This window comes from Mobula birostris, chromosome 10, assembly GCF_030028105.1.
Source record: "Mobula birostris isolate sMobBir1 chromosome 10, sMobBir1.hap1, whole genome shotgun sequence".
Classification (NCBI taxonomy): Eukaryota; Metazoa; Chordata; class Chondrichthyes; order Myliobatiformes; family Myliobatidae; genus Mobula; species Mobula birostris.
Window position 1 is genome coordinate 109,593,351 of NC_092379.1, and position 17,765 is coordinate 109,611,115.

General features: G+C 40.5%; 1 protein-coding gene across 1 annotated transcript in view; it reads right to left on the bottom strand.

Annotated features, from left to right (window-relative positions):
• The window catches only part of msna (moesin a), an 83,842-nt gene that overhangs the window by 31,122 nt on the left and 34,955 nt on the right, over positions 1-17,765 (bottom strand). The window contains exons 2-3 of the mRNA XM_072270816.1: positions 17,567-17,650; positions 1,210-1,305 (exon numbers count right to left, since the gene is read on the bottom strand). Of these exons, the coding sequence (XP_072126917.1) occupies positions 1,210-1,305; positions 17,567-17,650 (180 nt within the window). The remainder of the gene's footprint in view (positions 1-1,209; positions 1,306-17,566; positions 17,651-17,765) is intronic.

Below are 17,765 nucleotides of genomic sequence, written 5' to 3' on the forward strand. Positions count from 1 at the left end.
TCAGCTCACCTTCAGAGGGCTGAGATTTCATGACTCTGCAGATGGGCGGATTTAAGGTCAGTGTCCCGGCAGATCGGTGTGTCATGGAAGTCAGAAGATCAGGCCTAGGGACCTGAGATCTTTGGGCACAGAGCTCAGAAAAAGTGACACAATGGACTTTTAACATTGAAAACCAGCAAATTATTTGTTATGTCTCCCCTCTCGCTGTGAAAAGGAGATGCCCTTCTCTCTTATTAGGGAAAGAGAGAGCCTGTGGTATGTCATATACTGGGTGAAGGAATAATCTTTGGGGTACTGCCAGTCTGTGTCTTTGCTGCACACGAGTGCTCAGTGGTGGGTGCTGATGGTTTTGTTTTGCCGGTGGGGGGAGGGGGATCGTTGCTTGCTGCCGCTTACGCACAGGAGGGAGAGGAGCTTGGGGGGGGGGGACTTTGGGGTTCTAACATTTAACTGGCATTCATTCTTTGGGGCACTCCTCTGTTTTTGTGGATGGTTGCAAAGAAAAATCATTTCAAGACGTATATTGTATACATTTCTCTGACTTTAAATGTACCTTTGAAACATTAGAAGTTTGGATAAGTACATGATAAATATGGTCCAGTATGGGTCATTGGAAATAACAGCTTGGTACGAACTAGATGGGCCCCTGTTTTGCTCTATAAGACTGCTGGATTACTGCTGAAAAGTGCTGGCTGACTTTCAGTACACACCACTGCAAGTACATTTCAGAAAGTATAATGAAAATATAGGGCCCTTCAAAACTTCTTCTTAGAATGTCCTTGCTAAAATCACCGAGCCAGGATAGGTTGGATAAAATTTATACCAAGCCTATCCCACAAGTTTTCTAAACATGCGTTTTGTGATGCTCAACTTCAAAACATTCATGTTAGTTCTGAATTTGATACACCCCAAGTATGCAATATCCACAGGTACAGGGGGGAAAGGATGGGGGGGGGGGGGGTTCTGGGACCAGAAAGCACCTACAGGGGCTCTAATACGTTGTGGATGGAGATTACTTAATTTGAAGCCACTGACTGTAAACAGTGTGAATCAATAAATATTGTAGCATTGATTTTGCTGTCATTGAGCAAACCTCCTTTGGAAAAAGGAAATTCAATTGATAAAGATGAGGGGCAGTGCAAACTTCTTCCCTCATGTTATCACAATACTGGCAAAGTGACAACTCATTAGTATGTTATTCCCACATACCTTTTTATTGAGTTTCAACCAGGTGGAGAAACCTTTCGTATCTTGGTACTGGAGCCCAAAAAACCAAACTTCACGCAGCCCAATGGTCTTCACAACCTGTGCGAATAAAAGATTATATTTTGTGATAAACAGCAAGAACAAATGTTTCAGACAAGCTGGAAAGAATGCAGCAAATAAATACTCAGGCAACATACAAATTAACATTTCAGGTAATTGCCTAAAGGAGACAAAGAAAATTATTTCCACAGGTGCTATTGGATTTGGGCATTTACAGCATTTGTACCTGGTTGGTTATTTCTGGGTGAAGGCAGCTCTTAGGAACTAAATTCACCACTATATCTGGTGCACTACCAGTGTGTGAACACACAGTCAAAAGCATAAATCTCATATTACGCCTATTGTCTAGTAAACAGAACAATTCCAATTTACCTAGAAAATTTAAACAAAGCTGCGGAGGAAATAAGACCATAAGAGATAGGAGCAGAATTAGGCCATTTGGCCCATCAAGTCTGCTCCACCATTTTATCATGGCTAATCCATTATCCCTCTTAATCACATTCTTCTGCTTCCTCTCCGTATTTTTGCATGCACTGACAAATCAAGAACGCATCAACCTCCAGCCAATGGCATGGCCTCCACAGCTGCCTGTGGCAATGAGTTCCACAGATTTACCACCCTCTGGTGAAAGAAGTCCCTCATCTGCATTCTAAATGAACATGCCTCTATTCTGACGCTGTGCCCTCTAGTGCAAGACTCCCCCACTATAGGAAACATCCTCCCCACATCCATTCTACCTAGGACTTTCAACATCTGATGGGTTTTAATGGAATCGTATCTCATTCTTTTAAATTGCAGAGAGTCCAGCCCAGTGCCATCAAATGCTCACTGCTCACACTACTCTAAATGAGGCCTCACCAGTGCCTTATAAAGCCCCAGCATTACATCCTTGTGTTTACATTCTAGTCCTCTCGAAAGAAATGCCAACATTGAATTCATCTTCCTCACCACCGAATCAACGTGCAAGTTAATCTTTAGGGAATCCTGCACGAGGACCCAAGTCCCGTTGCATCTCTGATTTTGAATTATCTGCCCATTCAGAAAATAGTCTACACTTTTATTCCTTCTACCAAAGAATGTGACCATACAATTCCCAACACTGTATTCCATTTGTCACTTCTTTGCCCAATCACTTAATCTGTCCAAATCCTTCTGCAGCCTCCATTACCTCAACACCAACTGCCCCACCATCTACCTTTGTAACATCTGCCAACTTTGTCACAAAGCTCTCAATTCCTTTATCCAAACTATTGACATGTAATGTAAAAAGCAGTAGCCCCATCACCTACCCCTGTGGAACATCACTGGAGCCCAACTAAAAAAGGCTCCACTCTTATTCCCACTCTTTGCCTCCTGCCAATCAGCCAATCCTTTATCCATACTAGTACATTTCCTGTAATATCATGGGCTCTCATCTTGTTAAGCAGCCTCATGTGCAGCACCTTATCAAAGACCCTCTGAAAATCCAAGTACACAACATCGACTGATTCTCCATTGTCTGTCTACCCTGCTTGTTACTTCTGCAAAGAATTCCAACAGATTAGTTGAGCAAGATTTTCCCTTAAGGAAACTATGCTGACTTAGGCTTATTTTATCACATGCCTCCAAGTACCCTGAGACCTCATTCTTAAAAAAAAAAAATCAACTCCAACATCTTCCCAACCATTGAGGTTAGGATAAGTGGCTTACAGTTTCCTTTCTCCTGCCTCCCTCCCTACTTGAAGAGTGGAGTGACATTTGCAATTTTCAGTCCTCTGGAACCTTGCTAGAAACCAGTGATTCATGAAAGATCATTATTAATGCCTCCACAATCTCTTCATCTACCTGCTTCAGAACCCTGGTCTGTAGTCCATCTGGCCAGGTCACCTATCGACCTTCAGACCTTTCAGCTTCCCAAGCATCTTCGCCCTAGCGATAGCAACTGCGCTCACTTCTAACCCCCAAACACTCTTGAAATGGCGGATGAACTAAGTATTTTGCATTTATCTTCATTGTACTAGAGATTTACACAATGAAGATGGATGCCAAATACTTATTTTAGTTCATCCGCCATTTCCTTTTCCCCCATTACTCCAGGGTCATTTTCCACCTGTCTGATGTGTACTCTCACTCTCTTATTCTTTATACAACATCTGAAAACAAACATTTGGTATTCTCTGATATTATTGGGTAGTTTACCTTATCTTTCACCTTTTTCCTCCGTATGGCTTTTTTTTTTAAATAAATAAAGTTGCCTTATGTTTCCCCCCCTCCCAAAAAAAGCTTCTCAATCCTCTTTCTACTAATTTTTGTTCTATTACTTAGTTTTTAATGTTGTTTTTGACTTCCCTCATCAGCCACGATTGTATCATCCTGACTTTAGAATATTCTTTGGGATGTCTCTAACCTGTGCCTTCTGTATTTCTCCTAAAATCTCCATTCATTGCTGTTCTACCATCATCCCTTCTAACGTCCCCTTCCAATCAACTTTGGTCAGCTCCTTTCTAATGCCTCTATAATTTCCTTTACTCCACTGTAATACTGATACGTCCAGTTTTAGTTTCTCCATCTCGAACGGTAGGGTGAATTTTATTATATTATGATCACTGCCTCTTAAGCACTTTTTTTTTTTTTTTTTTTTTTTTTTTTTTTAAATATAAATAAAAACCTTAAAGGTCCCTAATCAAATCTGGTTCATGACAACATCCAATCCAGCACAGCCTTTCCCCTAGCAGGCTCAACCACAAGCTTACCTAAAAAGTCATCTTGGAGGCATTCTCCAATTTTCTCTTAGAATCCAGTACCAACCTGATTTTCCCCAATCTATCTGCATATTGAAATCCCCCACAATTATCCCAACACTGCCCTGTTGACATGTGTTTCCTACCTCTCACTGTAATTTGTACCCCAAGTTCTGGCTACTGTTCAGAAGTCTGTATACAGCTCCCATCAGGTCTTTTCACCCTTTAAATTATCAAGAACTTTGCTGGCAAAGGATGGTTAACATTTCACATCCTGACCCTACATCAGGGCAGATGCTGCTCGACTTGACAAGCTATTCCAGCAGTCTGATTTGTCTAGAATCCAAACTTCATCTGCAGCCTCTTGGATCCTCATCCGCCTGTATGCTTCAGAGACAATCTGTAGCTGACACCTCAAAGCATTAGAAAATTAGCACCAATCTTAAAATCCTCCAAGTCCAACAGGTGAATAGATGAAATAAAGAAAATTTCCGCTCCCAGGAAAACTAAAAGTTGTGGCCATGCTCAAGTAGTTCTAGTAGTCAGGTTGCATCATTCACCATCTGAATGCTGCTCTGGCAAGATTCAGACTTTAAAAAAAAACAAACACCTGGAGAATACCCTCAATCTCTTCAAAAGATGCAACACCTTCACCAACCCATGGAATTTCTGGCCGGCAACTGTTCATACTTGAATTGTAATAGCAAGAGACGGCACCAAGCTCAAGGTCTCTGATAGGACTATGCACAAATATTAAAAATACAGGGGATTCCAGTTGATTGGGACACATCAGGACACGTACATTCTGTCCCAATTAGGCAGCTGCCCCAACTAGACAAAGTTTCATGGAAATAGTTTAAAATGGTATAAAAAAGCACAAACTACCATTTAATTATATTTGTAGAACAAATTAGAACACTACCAATACCACTACAGTACTATAAAACTATCAGTTCATAATAAGGTGACATGGTAGTGTAGTGGTTAGCACAATGCTTTACAGTATAGGTGACTTGGGTTCAATTCCCACTGCTGCCTTTGTTGTACCCAGCAACATCTTTAAAAACCTTTGCAGGTATTCTATATGCACAATACACTCGAGTCTCTTTTTAAGCGCTCATCGTATCAATCTCTTATCTACTTGTATACCACCCACACACCCATTGATCTATTTTCCCATCACGTTATTTGCCACCTACCACAATCTCACCCTTTAAGTTTATAATTCTCCTAAAGCCTTTCTGCATCCTCCTTCCAGCCCACACTACCATTCAGCTTCGTATCAAAGCACCAAAACAAATGTTTGATAACGTAGAATAACATTAAAGGTCCCAGCAGGAATCCCTGCAGTACCCACTAATCATAGCCTTCATAACTAAAAATGATCCATTTTTCCCTTCTGTTCTGCATAGTAGTCAATCATCAACACATGGTATATTACACCCAATTCCATGTGCTCTAATTTCATTTAGAGACCTCACCACCTTAAAGGCCTTCTGAAAGTTAAAATTACTATAATCATTGGATCTCCCTTACTCATTTTGCTAATTACACCCTTAAAAACTTTATTTGTCAAACATAATTTGATTTAATAGAGCCATGTTAACTCTAGCCAATTCCAAGTGTCTGTCGAGTTGCTGGTGTAGAAGCCTGAAGACCTTCAGTCCATGATTCAAAAACAGCTTCTTCCCCTCCATCAGATTTTTGAACTGCAATTCATCTGATTACTCCTCCTCTCATCTTCAGCCCTCCTCTTCCTTTTTGACCTTCTGCCTGCTCTGGATTTTTTCATCTCTAACTGCTGACGGGGCATTCCCCTCAGCCCCACTGAATGCACTGGTTTCCCCATCTCCCTCTCCGCACTAATCCCAACTTTACATCAAACATGCAGACAAGTGTGGTGTGACTGTAGTGTGGCAGACTGACTTTCACTTTGCTGAGACTAAATCACCTCCTCTTACCTGAGCCAAGACCCACGGAGAAGCTTCAGGCCACTGTCTCCTGCACTTTCACTGACATTATCTCTCAAGTCCGCTCTCTACAACCTCCAGCCTCAGTTCCCCTACCCCACACTTCCTGTTTCTACTTCCTACCCATGATCCATAAACCCAAGTGGCCTGGTTTCTGCTTGCTCCCGCCCAACTGAACGTGTGTCTCTGCTTTTCAACTCCCTTGGTTCAGTCCCTTCTCAACTATATCCATGAAACATCACATGCTTTCTGCAGCTTCAACAACTTTCAGTTCCCTGGCTTTGGCTACCTCAGTTCCACCATGTCCAGTCCCTTGTACAGCTCCATACCCTATCAGGAAGTCCTTAAGGTTTTTTGATTCTTTCTTGATAAACAACTTAATCTCTTCTCCTCCTCCACCACCCTCCTCTTCTATCTGGCCTTTAACATCTCTTTTGGCTTCTTCTGCATTCTCCAAAAAGGTGTAACCATGGGCTGGGACAATCCACGTTCCAAATCTACACTGTTAACGCTCCTAAACTCTCCCTCCATGGCACTTATGACTACACTGGTGCAGCTTCCCGCACCAACGTGGAGCTCAATTTTATCAACTTCGCCACCAACTTCCAACCTGCCCTCAAATTCACTTGGTCCATCTCTGACCCTTCTCCCCCTTTACTTGATGTCTCCATTACAATCTCTGGAAACAGGTGACCTACTACCACCTTTTTACAAACCCACTAACACCCACAGTTACCTTGACCTACACCTCTTCCCACCCCTGTCACTTGTAAGAATGCTTTTCCCTTCTCCAAGTTCCTTTGTCTCTGCGCCTATTCTCATGAAGGTTTCCAGGATATCAGAGATGTCCTTTTTATTTCTTGAGAAAGGGTTTCCCCTCAAATATTATAAATGCAGCCCTCGCCCACATCTCTTCCAATTCCCTCATTTGTTCTCACCTCACCTTCCCAACTTAACAGGGAAAGGGTTCCCTTTGTCCTAGCTTACCACTCCACAAGCCTTTACATTCAACATATCATTCTCTGCAACTATGCTGTACTTCTCTACGACTCTACAACTTCTACAGTCTCCAGCAGGATCCCAGCACCATCTTTACCTCCCCTCTCTACAGGGACAGATTTCTCATGCCTCATCACTCCCCGATTCCCTCCAATTACTTATTCCTGAAATTCTGCTAAGTGTTATACTTGTTCCTATTATCTTCTCTCACACCAGTATTCAGGACCTTGAACAGTACTTCTAGGTGAGGCAGTGCTTCACTTGAGAGTCCATTGGGGTCACTTAATTCATCCAGTGTGACCACCTCTACAACAGTGAACGTGAAGCAAATGGTGTGTGGGCAAGAGCAGGACACTTGACCAAGCATCCTTGCTCCATCTGCAGTAACACCACAACCTTCCAGTAGCCAATTTTAATTCCACTTCCCATTCCCACACTGACTTGTCTGTGCATGGCTTCCTCTGTTACACTGACATGAATCACAGTTTGGAGGAGAAACTCATTATTTATCAACATTAAGTATTGTCTTCCTTTAATCTAATCTTTAACTTCTCATTTACCACAGCTAGACCACTGTTCCTCTTGGGATTTTGTATCTTATTGGATATTTACATTTGTACAAGATTATGGTATTAACCCTTCAAATGACAGCAATTGGGCAAGTGAGCAATCTGCCACAGCTAATGCCCAAGATCATAAGAGAATAGAGAAGTAGGACACTCAAACCTGCTCAGCAACTCAGTATCATGGCTGATCAGCACTGGGCCTCATCTCCACTTCTGTGCCAATTCTTCGTAGTTCTCAATTCTCCGACCTTTCAATAAAGTAATCTACTTCCTCTTTGAGTACCCTCACTGACTGAGTCTTCACAACCCTAAGACAGAATTCCAGAGATTCACCATCTTCTGAGAATTACTTATACACCTCAGTTTTAAATAACTGCACTTCATTCTCCCATAATTGGAAACACCTCAACATCTAGCCTCTTGTGCTCGCTTGGAATCATCTATTTTATTAAGAGCACCTTCACTCTTCCAAACTCCCAAGATTATGGATCTGTTTTTTACTGTTTCTGATAGAACAATCTCTCATCCCAGGAAGTAATCTCCTGAATCTCTATTGGACTACATCCAACAGTTTTATAGTCTTAGAGGGCCAAAACTGTCTCCTCATGAGTACTTTTTACCATAACATTTCATCTGAACAGCTGATTATTCAAAAAATATAAAACTGATGCAACAGTAAACTAAAAATCTAAAAAAAAATACTGAAACACAATGCACCTGTGTCTACAGACGTATTAATGTTAAAAAAACAGCACTGATGAGAAAGCCATGCTCCAAACTCTTCCTCTCTACAACTGCCAACTGATCTGCAGAATATTTGCAGCATCGTCTTTATCTTGAATATTGTACCTACCTCATGATGCTCCCCTTGCACTGTACCCTTGAGCACATTCACTGGCTAGGCTCATAAAAGAGCATAGTTGGGTGGGGTCTAGTATCCACAGAAAATACATCCAAGTGCCTCCAAAAAAACTAAAAATTAACCAGTTACTGAACATAGGTTTTGATCTACAGTTTTCACAGTAGGCACCAGAAAGTGTTAAATGCACTATTGTTTTGAATGATCTCCAATCTGTCATTCATACTGTTTCATTGCAATCAAAGTCCAATGATCTGCACAGGACTTTCATTCAGACATAACATAAGAGACTGGAATGTCTGTGGTCACTTTGGCACAACGTTAATATTCTTGGCTGAGGTAGTCAACAAGTACAAAGGCCATATATAGTCATAGAGATTGAGCTTGCAAGGCACTCCAAAGTACAAAGGCAGGAAATGCTTACTGCTTTGCAAAAAGAACACTTTTTGGATGTTAGCTAGCTGGTAGTTTGCACAAGGTAGATAATGCAAAATGCTTGAGTAAATGCATCTGCTTAAGATGCTTAGTTAGAGATATCACATGTGCAATGATCTAGAAACTTGTAAACTCAAGGCAATGCCCAGGTAACAATGCAGCAAAGCTGTCCCTGTCAACAGCCAACCATACAAAACACAGCGTGTCCAGACTTGAGTAAAATGCTAATACAAGTCAAACAGCAAACAGTGGGAAATTTAAGCACTGCTGTCAGCAAGATAAACTGGCAAGTTTCCCCAACCAATAGTGTTTTCATTTTATTCTAAGCTAAAGATTTGATAAAACAGAGCAACACAAAATGTTGGAGGAGCTCAATAACTCAGGTAGCATCTATTCTCCTCCTTGGGCTGAGATGCTTCATCAGGACTGCAGTGCACTGGAAGTAGTTTGCATGAGGCTTCAAAATCAAGCATACAGTCACTCATCAAGCTGTCTTCACTTGTTTCCTTATAAATTTTATATCTATAGAATCCCAAGTAACTTCCTATAAACGTTATTACACCCCCTTAAAAATGCACAATTTTGCTGTTAAATTTTTTATGGCTCCTAAACATTTTATGCTGAAAAGGCCTGCATGTAGAAAGAAAATAAAACATTCTACTTATGGCAAGCCTCAATAATACGACAGTGCTTAGATGGTTATGTTATTGAATGGTGGGCACTGAAATATTAATATACTCATGGTAAGCTCTCCAAGTTTCATCCCACATTCACACTAAGATTTTAACATGCAAGAAAGACACACACACAGCACAAGTTATACTCAATTGGCGTAAAGGAAAATGGAGAATTCCAACACAGTTCTGATTACATTTCTGATTTTATGATAAAGTGCAAATTCAGGTGAGCATTTAAGTCGAGACACTAGTTACACTAAACAGTCCTTCAGGATTACGACTTGCTTCTGCAATGTGGGACGAGGTGCTGATGAGGCCGATATGCGAACCACAAACTCTTTCTCAGATGGTGGAGCTCTTTCTGCTGTTGAGAGGGGACTGCACTCCTGAGGCATGGACTAGAAATGGTCTATGCCAAGACTGAGGTTTTGACCTTCAAATACTTCCCTCCACCCACCATCCCTAAACAAAGGTGCTGGCAAGTCTAATCTGCCCTTACTGAGAGATAGCTCCTGCGATATGGGAATGGTCCATTTTCAAAGGCCTTGCTACAAACCTTTTCCAACCCACTCTCCCACAAAAGGACTTTTGAGAATATTAAATACAGGGTCTGTCCTCTCACATGTCTCAATGAATGAGTCAGTGATTGCTTGGAACTTGATCCTGCAACACAGGCAGATGTAGATATCATTTACATATTGCAGTTCTGTTACTGAAATTATGGTGATCTCACCATTATACAGTCATTGTAAGCTAACCAGTTTCCCATTAATTTAAAATATCAGCCTTACTTCTAAGGGATGGTTATTAGAACTTTGAGGACTAATTTGAAGTATTGTGTGCATTCTAGTCACCTACCTACAGGAAGGGTATCAACAAGATTGAAAGAGTGCAGAGAAAATTACAAGGATGTTGGCAGGACTTGAGGAGCTAAATTATAAGGAAAAATTGAATAGGTTTATTTGCTAGAGCACAGAAGGAGGGGATTTCATAGAAGTATACAAAATTATGAGGGACATAAATGGGGCAAATGCAAGCAGACTTTTCCCACTGAAGTTGGGTGAGACTAGAATAGAAGTCAAGGGTTTAGAGTAAAAGGATGAACTGTTTAAAGGTAGGGGTTCACAATTTTTTTTTTTTAATGCCATGGATCCTTACCATTAACCAAGGGGTCCGTGTACCCCAGGTTGGAAACGTCTGGTTTAAGGGGAACACAAGGGGGAACTTCTTCACTCAGAAAGTGGTGAATGTTGCCAATGCCAGTGGTGAATGCAGGTTAGATTTCAATATTCAAAAATATTTGGACAGGTATATGGATGAGAGGGCTACGGTCTAGGTACTGGTTAGAGGTACTTGGCAGATTAATAGTTTGGCATAGATTAGATGGGCCAAAAGGCCTGTTCCTATGCTGTACTGTTCTACAGATTCCATGAGAAGGTGCAGCACTTCAACAAGATGAGCAAATGTCTGAGCAGCCTTACTGACTTCAGTATTCACCAAGATTGGATCTGTCGTGAACTCTATTATCAGGAGCATGGCTTGTATGCAATCATGAGGTAAACACAAATTGGTGATTAATTTCTCTGGCCAGTTGGAATTAAGAAATGCTCCACTGTCCCTTCTGATTTACAGAATCAAAGAGCTTTAGTAAGGTTGAGGAAGACTACATATTGCAGTAAATGCTGAGAGGGTCACTCAATTACTGCACTATATAGGCTAAAAGCAGAATGGAACCCATCAGCTTTTTACCATGATTCAATGCTACATAAAATGGCTTTATTTCATAGAAGCATAGAAAATCTACAGCACAATACAGGCCCTTCAGCCCACAAAGTTGTCTTTGAGAAGATTTGTAAAGCTACGCCACATTAGACAAAATTTCACAGAATAGCGTGATTAACACTCAAGAGTCACAATCCTTGCACTCAACAGATTCCACCTACATTAGCGGTTCACAGTGCCATTCAAAAGGTCAGAGTCAGGTTTATTATCATTGATACATGTTGTGAAATTTGTCGTTCTGTGGCTGCAGTACAGTGTAATACAAAATACTATAAATTACGATAGGAAATATTCAATTTTTATATATTTGTTTACAAGTAGTGCAAAAATAATAAGGTAGTACTTACTGTCCATTCAGAAATCTGACAGCAGAGGGGAGGTGGTGTTTATGAAACATTGAGTATGCACCTTTGGGCTCCTGTACCACCTCTCTGAAGGTAGTAATAAGAAGAGAGCATGTCCTGGGTGACAGCTGGAATCTCAGCGTTCAACAGCAGGACGGTCCTAAACTGTGCACTTTCCAAATGAGCCTTTGAGGCAGTGTACTAAGGTTCAATTAGTTGTTGTTGTTTTTTTAAGATTCATGGTTATGTACTTTGAGCACTCATGAACAATTTTTTAAACTGAAAGGAAAAAGAAAAGTTTTGGCCATATCAAAAGGGTAAATTTCACAGATGTTTGCCTTAGCATGTTTTTGGGAATAGCAGAGCCTAGTATTGTTTTAGATGGTCTAGACTTGCCGTTAGCTTTTTAGGACAGATAGGCATCACCCCTGCTCCAGGAAAGAATTTTAATTCAATAGAAATGGGTAAAACAACATTTCTGAATACATTTGGAAATTACATGGAAGAATGTTAATCAAGCTGTTCAGAATGAATACTAGCAACTGAGTAATCGAACTGCCAAATAAGACAAAATTAACAATGATTAGGTAGATTTGCACCTTCAGTGAACTGAACACGCCATGTACCAGACAGTGAAAGGCTGAATAAGTGGGGCAAAGACCTTGCACATGATCTATTTGAGAATTATTTTCTTCCACTCCCCACCCCCAAAAGGAAGATATTGTGGCATGAAAAATTGTATAAGAGGCATTACTGGTGATAAGATCTTTATAAAAGAGAAGCAACAAACGAACAGCTAGGTTTGCTTCAATCTGGAATAAAACAAAAAGACAAGTGGAAAACACACACCAATTCTCCCTTCAGCCAACTTTTGTAACATATCCCCATCTTCCATAAAGCAATGAAAAGCAAGAGCTGTAATAGAACAGGATGTTAACTTATTCACAGAAGATGAAAAAAAGATTACAATGAACATTGCCCCACTCAGCACCAAATATACCGGAAATTCTCATATCCTCTCCTTAACTGAAAGGCAAGAGGGAAACACCACTGCAAATTTAAAACTAGCAAATACACTCAGGTTTATTCGGTACAGGAGGCACCAAGTGGCCACTGAGTGCACATTCACAGTCTTCAGCTGCTGAAGCCCATCCACCTCAATGTTTGACGTGTTGTGCATTCAGAGATCCTCTTCTGCACAACACTGTTATAATGAATGAATGAAAGGTTACTTTCATTACTATCAGCCCTCCTGTCAACTTGAACCAGTCTGGCCATTCCTCTCTAAACTCTCTCATTAACAAAGTATTGCTCCTCACCAGATGCCTTTTGCATTTTGCACTATTCTCTGCAAACTCTACAGACTGTTGTGTGTGAAAATCCCAGGAGATCAACAGTTTGAGATACTCAATCAACCTCATCTGGCATCAAAAATCATTCCATGGTCATTTCACTTAGATCACATTTCTTTCCCATTCTGATGCTTGGTCTGAACTACAACTTAACCATGGTGTCTATGCATTGAGTTGCTATCATATAATTTGCATAAGAGAGCAAGTGTACGGGTGTACCTAATAAAGTGCCTACTGACACATTTAATATCCAATCATTCCAAATCCAATTTAGGAAAGGCAAGAGCAAAATAACCTGAAGTTTGGTAGTAACACACACACACACACACACACACACAGTGTTTCTGAAGTCTGGTAGAAAAGACAATTAAAACGCGCCTTTGCTGTGATCCAAGGATTCACTTCCTGCACAGTGCTGCCCTTTTTAATGAAACTCGTGCAATTTTGAGATAGAATATAGATGTGTGTAGTGGTTCTGAGGAAGTACAGGCAAATGATAAGGAAAAACTTCAGTCAGTGATGAGTTAAAGGTGTAACCGGGAGACCATATCAATAAGAGTGATAAATATAGGAGTGAAGATGCTATATGTGAATGCACACAGCATACAGAATAAGATACTTGATCTTATAGTGGAGTTTGAGAATGGCAGGTAAGATGTTGTGGGCATTGATGAGCCATGGTTGAAAGCTGATCATAGTTCAGAAGTTAACATCCAAGAAAGATTGTATCAGAAAGATCAGCAGGTAGGCAGAGAGGGTGGGGTAGCTATTTTGGTAAAAAATTATATCAAATCCTTAGAAAGAGGTGACATAGGGTCGGAAGATATAGAATCCTTGTGGAGTTAAGAAATTACAAGGGTAATGAAAAACAAGAGACCCTGAAGGGAGTTTTATATAGGTCTCTGAACAGTAGCTAGCATGTTATCTACAAACTACAATAAGAGATAGAATAGGCACATAAAAAGGGCAATCTTGTGATAGTCATGGGGGATTTCAATATGCAAGCAGATTGGTAAAATATATCAGGTTGGTGCTGGATCCCAAAGGAGGGAAGCTGTCGAAAGACTACGAGATGTCTAGTTACAGCAGCTTGTGGAAAGGCAATTCTGTATTGGGTGTCAAGTAATGATCTAGATTTGATTATGGAGCTCAAGTTACAGGAACCCCAAGGAGACAGTGATCATAATATGACAGAATTCACTGTGCAGTTTGAGAAGCTAAAATCAGATGTATTAATATTAAGTGGAATAAAGAGGAATAAAGAGAATTAGAGGCATGAGAGAGGACCTGGTCAAAGTTGATTGGAAGGGAACACTAGCAGGGATGATGGCTGGAGATTCTGGAAGCAATTCAGAAGGTGCAGGAAAATACATCCCAAAGATGAAGTATTTTGAAGGCAGGAGGCAACCAAGTCAAAGACAGCATGAAAGCAAAAGAGAGGGCATATAATATAGCAGAAATTAGTGGGAAGTTAAAAGGTTTGGGAAGCTTTTAAAAAACCAACAGAAGGCAATAAAACAAAAAGCCACTGTGAAAAAATAAAATACATGGTTTAAACCAGCCAATAATTTAAGAGGACACAAATCAATTTTTTCAGATATATAAAGAATAAGAGAGACAAGAGTGGATATTGTACTGCTGGAAAAGTATTGATGGGGGTGAGGGAAATAATGGACAAACTTAATAAACATTTTGTATTTGTCTTCACTGTGGAAGACAAGCAGAATGGCAGAAATTCGTGAGTGTTGGGGGCAGAAGTGTACATCTTTGCTATTACTAAGGAGAATAAGGTTGGGAAGTTGAAAAGTTGAAGCTAGATCAGTCATGTGAACCAGATGAACTACAACCTAGGGTTCTTAGAGGTAGCAGAAGAAACTGTCGAAGCATTAGTAATAATCTTTCAAGAATCACTGGATTCTGGAATGGTTCCAGAGGACTGGAAAATTGCAAATGTCCCTCCACTCTTCAAGGAGGGAGGCAGTAAAAAAGGAAATTACAGGCCAGTTAGCCTGCCCAGTGGTTGGGAAAATGTTGAAGTCCATTATTAAGGATGAGCTTCTGGGTTACTTAGAAAAGAAAAAGATAAAATAGGCCAAAATCAGCATGGTTTCCTTAAGGGGAAAATCTTGCCTAATGAATCTGCTGGAATTATTTGAGAAAATTACATGTAGAATAGACAAAGGAAAGTCAATGGATGTTGTTGAATTGGATTTTTCCCACAAGGCCTTTGACAAGGTGACACATGAGGCTGCTTAACAAGATCAGAGCCAGTGGTATTATACTGTAGAAAAGACACTCACATGGATAGAAATTTGGCTAATGGGCAGGAGACAAGGAGTGGGAATAAAGGGGACCTTTTCTGGTTGGCTGCCAGTGACAAATGGTGTGCCACAGGGGTCAGTTTTGTGACGGCTTCTTTTTATGTTATACGTCAAGGGTTTGGCTGAAGGAATTCGTGGTTTTGTGGCCAAGTTTGCGGATGACACGAAGATAGGTGGAGGGGCAGCTAGTGTTGAGGAAGCAGAGTGCCTGCAGAAGGACTTGGACAGATTAGGAGAATGGATAAAGAAGTGGCAGATGGAATATAGTGCAGGGAAGTAAATGGTCATGCACTTGGTATAAGGAATAAAGGTGTGGACTATTTTCTAGACGGGAAGAAGATTCCAAAATAAATAAATCAGAGCTGCAAAGCGACTTGGGAGTCCTCATGCAGGATTCCCTAAAGGTTAACTTGCAGATGGAGTATGTGGTAAGGAAGACTAATGTGATGTTAGCATTCATTTTGAGAGGTCCAGAACAGAAAAAGCAAAGGTGTAATGCTGAGACTTTAAGGCATTGGTCCGACCAGTACAGTCAGCAGTTTTGGGCCCCTTATTCCAAGGAAAGATATGCTGGCATTGGAGAGATCCAGGAGGTTCATGAGAATGATCCCAACAATGAAAGGATTAACATACGAGAAGCATTTGACGGCTCTGAGCCTGTACTTGCTGGGGGTGGGGGGTTCTCATTGAAACAGATCAAATATTGAAAGGCCTAGATAGAGTGGAGGTGGAGGGGATATTTCCTATAGTGGGGGGGGGGGGAAGAAATGCTGTTTTGTTACTTCAAAACATTAAAGTAATTCAAAGACAGACGCAGAAGTCCAAAGTGAGAGTCAAACTTTGTGTTTACCTTAAGTGAGGTACGCATGCATCAATTAATTATTTAAATAAACTTAAACTATATTTTAATACATACACAACAGGAGAGTCTAGGAACAGAAGGCACAGTCTCAGAATACACTTCGAGTAGAGATGAGAGAAAAACAAAATACTTTAGCTAGTGAGTGGTAGAATTCACTGCCACAGACAGCTGTGCAGGTCAAATCATTGGGTGTTTTAAGGCAGTGGTCAATGATTATGTGGAGAAGGCAGGAGAATGAGATTGAGATGGATAATAAATCAGCCAGGATGGAATAGTGAAGCAGACTCGATGGGCCAAATGGTTCAATTTTGCTCCCAAGCCTTAAGGTCTTACAATATGCCATAAAAAGAGCATGGAGAATAGCAGTCCAGAAGCAGAGTTCCAATAGGTTACATAACCAATAAATTAACTATCACAAAATTGCTCATGAACAAAATTACATACTTGGCCATTTGTAACATTGAAAATTAAGATTTAAAAAATTAAATGCATTATTCACCACTTTAAAACCGCCCATCTCTTAAACATGACAACTAAGAATTTACAAAATCTTAACGCTGGAGGACGAAGAGGCAGGATTGCCTCACTTCAGAATCCTGGCTGAATACATAAAATTACTTTACATCTTCTCCCAAAGTAAAAAATGTAATTATGCAGAAGAAATTTTGCTGGCAAGGATGTTTAGGTACAATTTTGCAACAAGGGAATACTTTGTTTACCAAGCATACTGATTTGAATAGGGAAATGGCTTTTCTGCCACAAAACAGTAGAAAGTAGCACATTAAAAAAAAAACTTAATAACAGCCAAAGTCTGGAAAACCAAATCGATTCAACATAAGCAACACATAAAAATTGCTGGTGAACGCAGCAGATCAAGCAGCATCTATAGGAAGAGGTACAGTCGACATTTCGGGCAGAGACCCTTCATCAGGACTAACTGAAAGAAGAGATAGTAAGAGATTTGAAAGTGGGAGGGGGAGGGGTAGATCCAAAATGATAGGAGAAGACAGGAGGAGTAAAGATCTCTTCTTTCAGTTAGTCCTGACGAAGAGTCTCGGCCCGAAACGTCAACTGTACCTCTTCCTATAGATGCTGGCTGGCCTGCTGCGTTCACCAGCAATTTTTATGTGTGTTGCTTGAAATTCCAGCATCTGCAGATTTCCTCGTGTTTTCAATTCAACATAAGCCAGCTACTTCTAATTATTGAATATATCAAGCATTGCATGCTCGGGGATTTGGTGAATATGAGATGGAACAGCAAGTGTGATTTGAATTCAGATGAAACTGGAATGATAAGTTTATTTTATTATAGTTTATTCATTATATCATGGATGCAATCCATCAAACCTAGCAACATTCTAGGATAAAAGTTAACCATGTTTTAGGCAGAACAAGATACAAAGTTCAACATACCTGATCAAACAGCTGCTTGCCAGTGGTGTTGGGCTGAATAGCAAACTCCAGCTCTGCATCCATAGTGGTAACCCGAACATTGATCTATTGAAATGAAAGAAATTTGCATGAGCCCCATAAAAAGGAACAAAGCAAAATCAATTTCATATTAACAGACCCAACTAATTCATTTATGTGAAAATTCCAGCACTGGAACAGA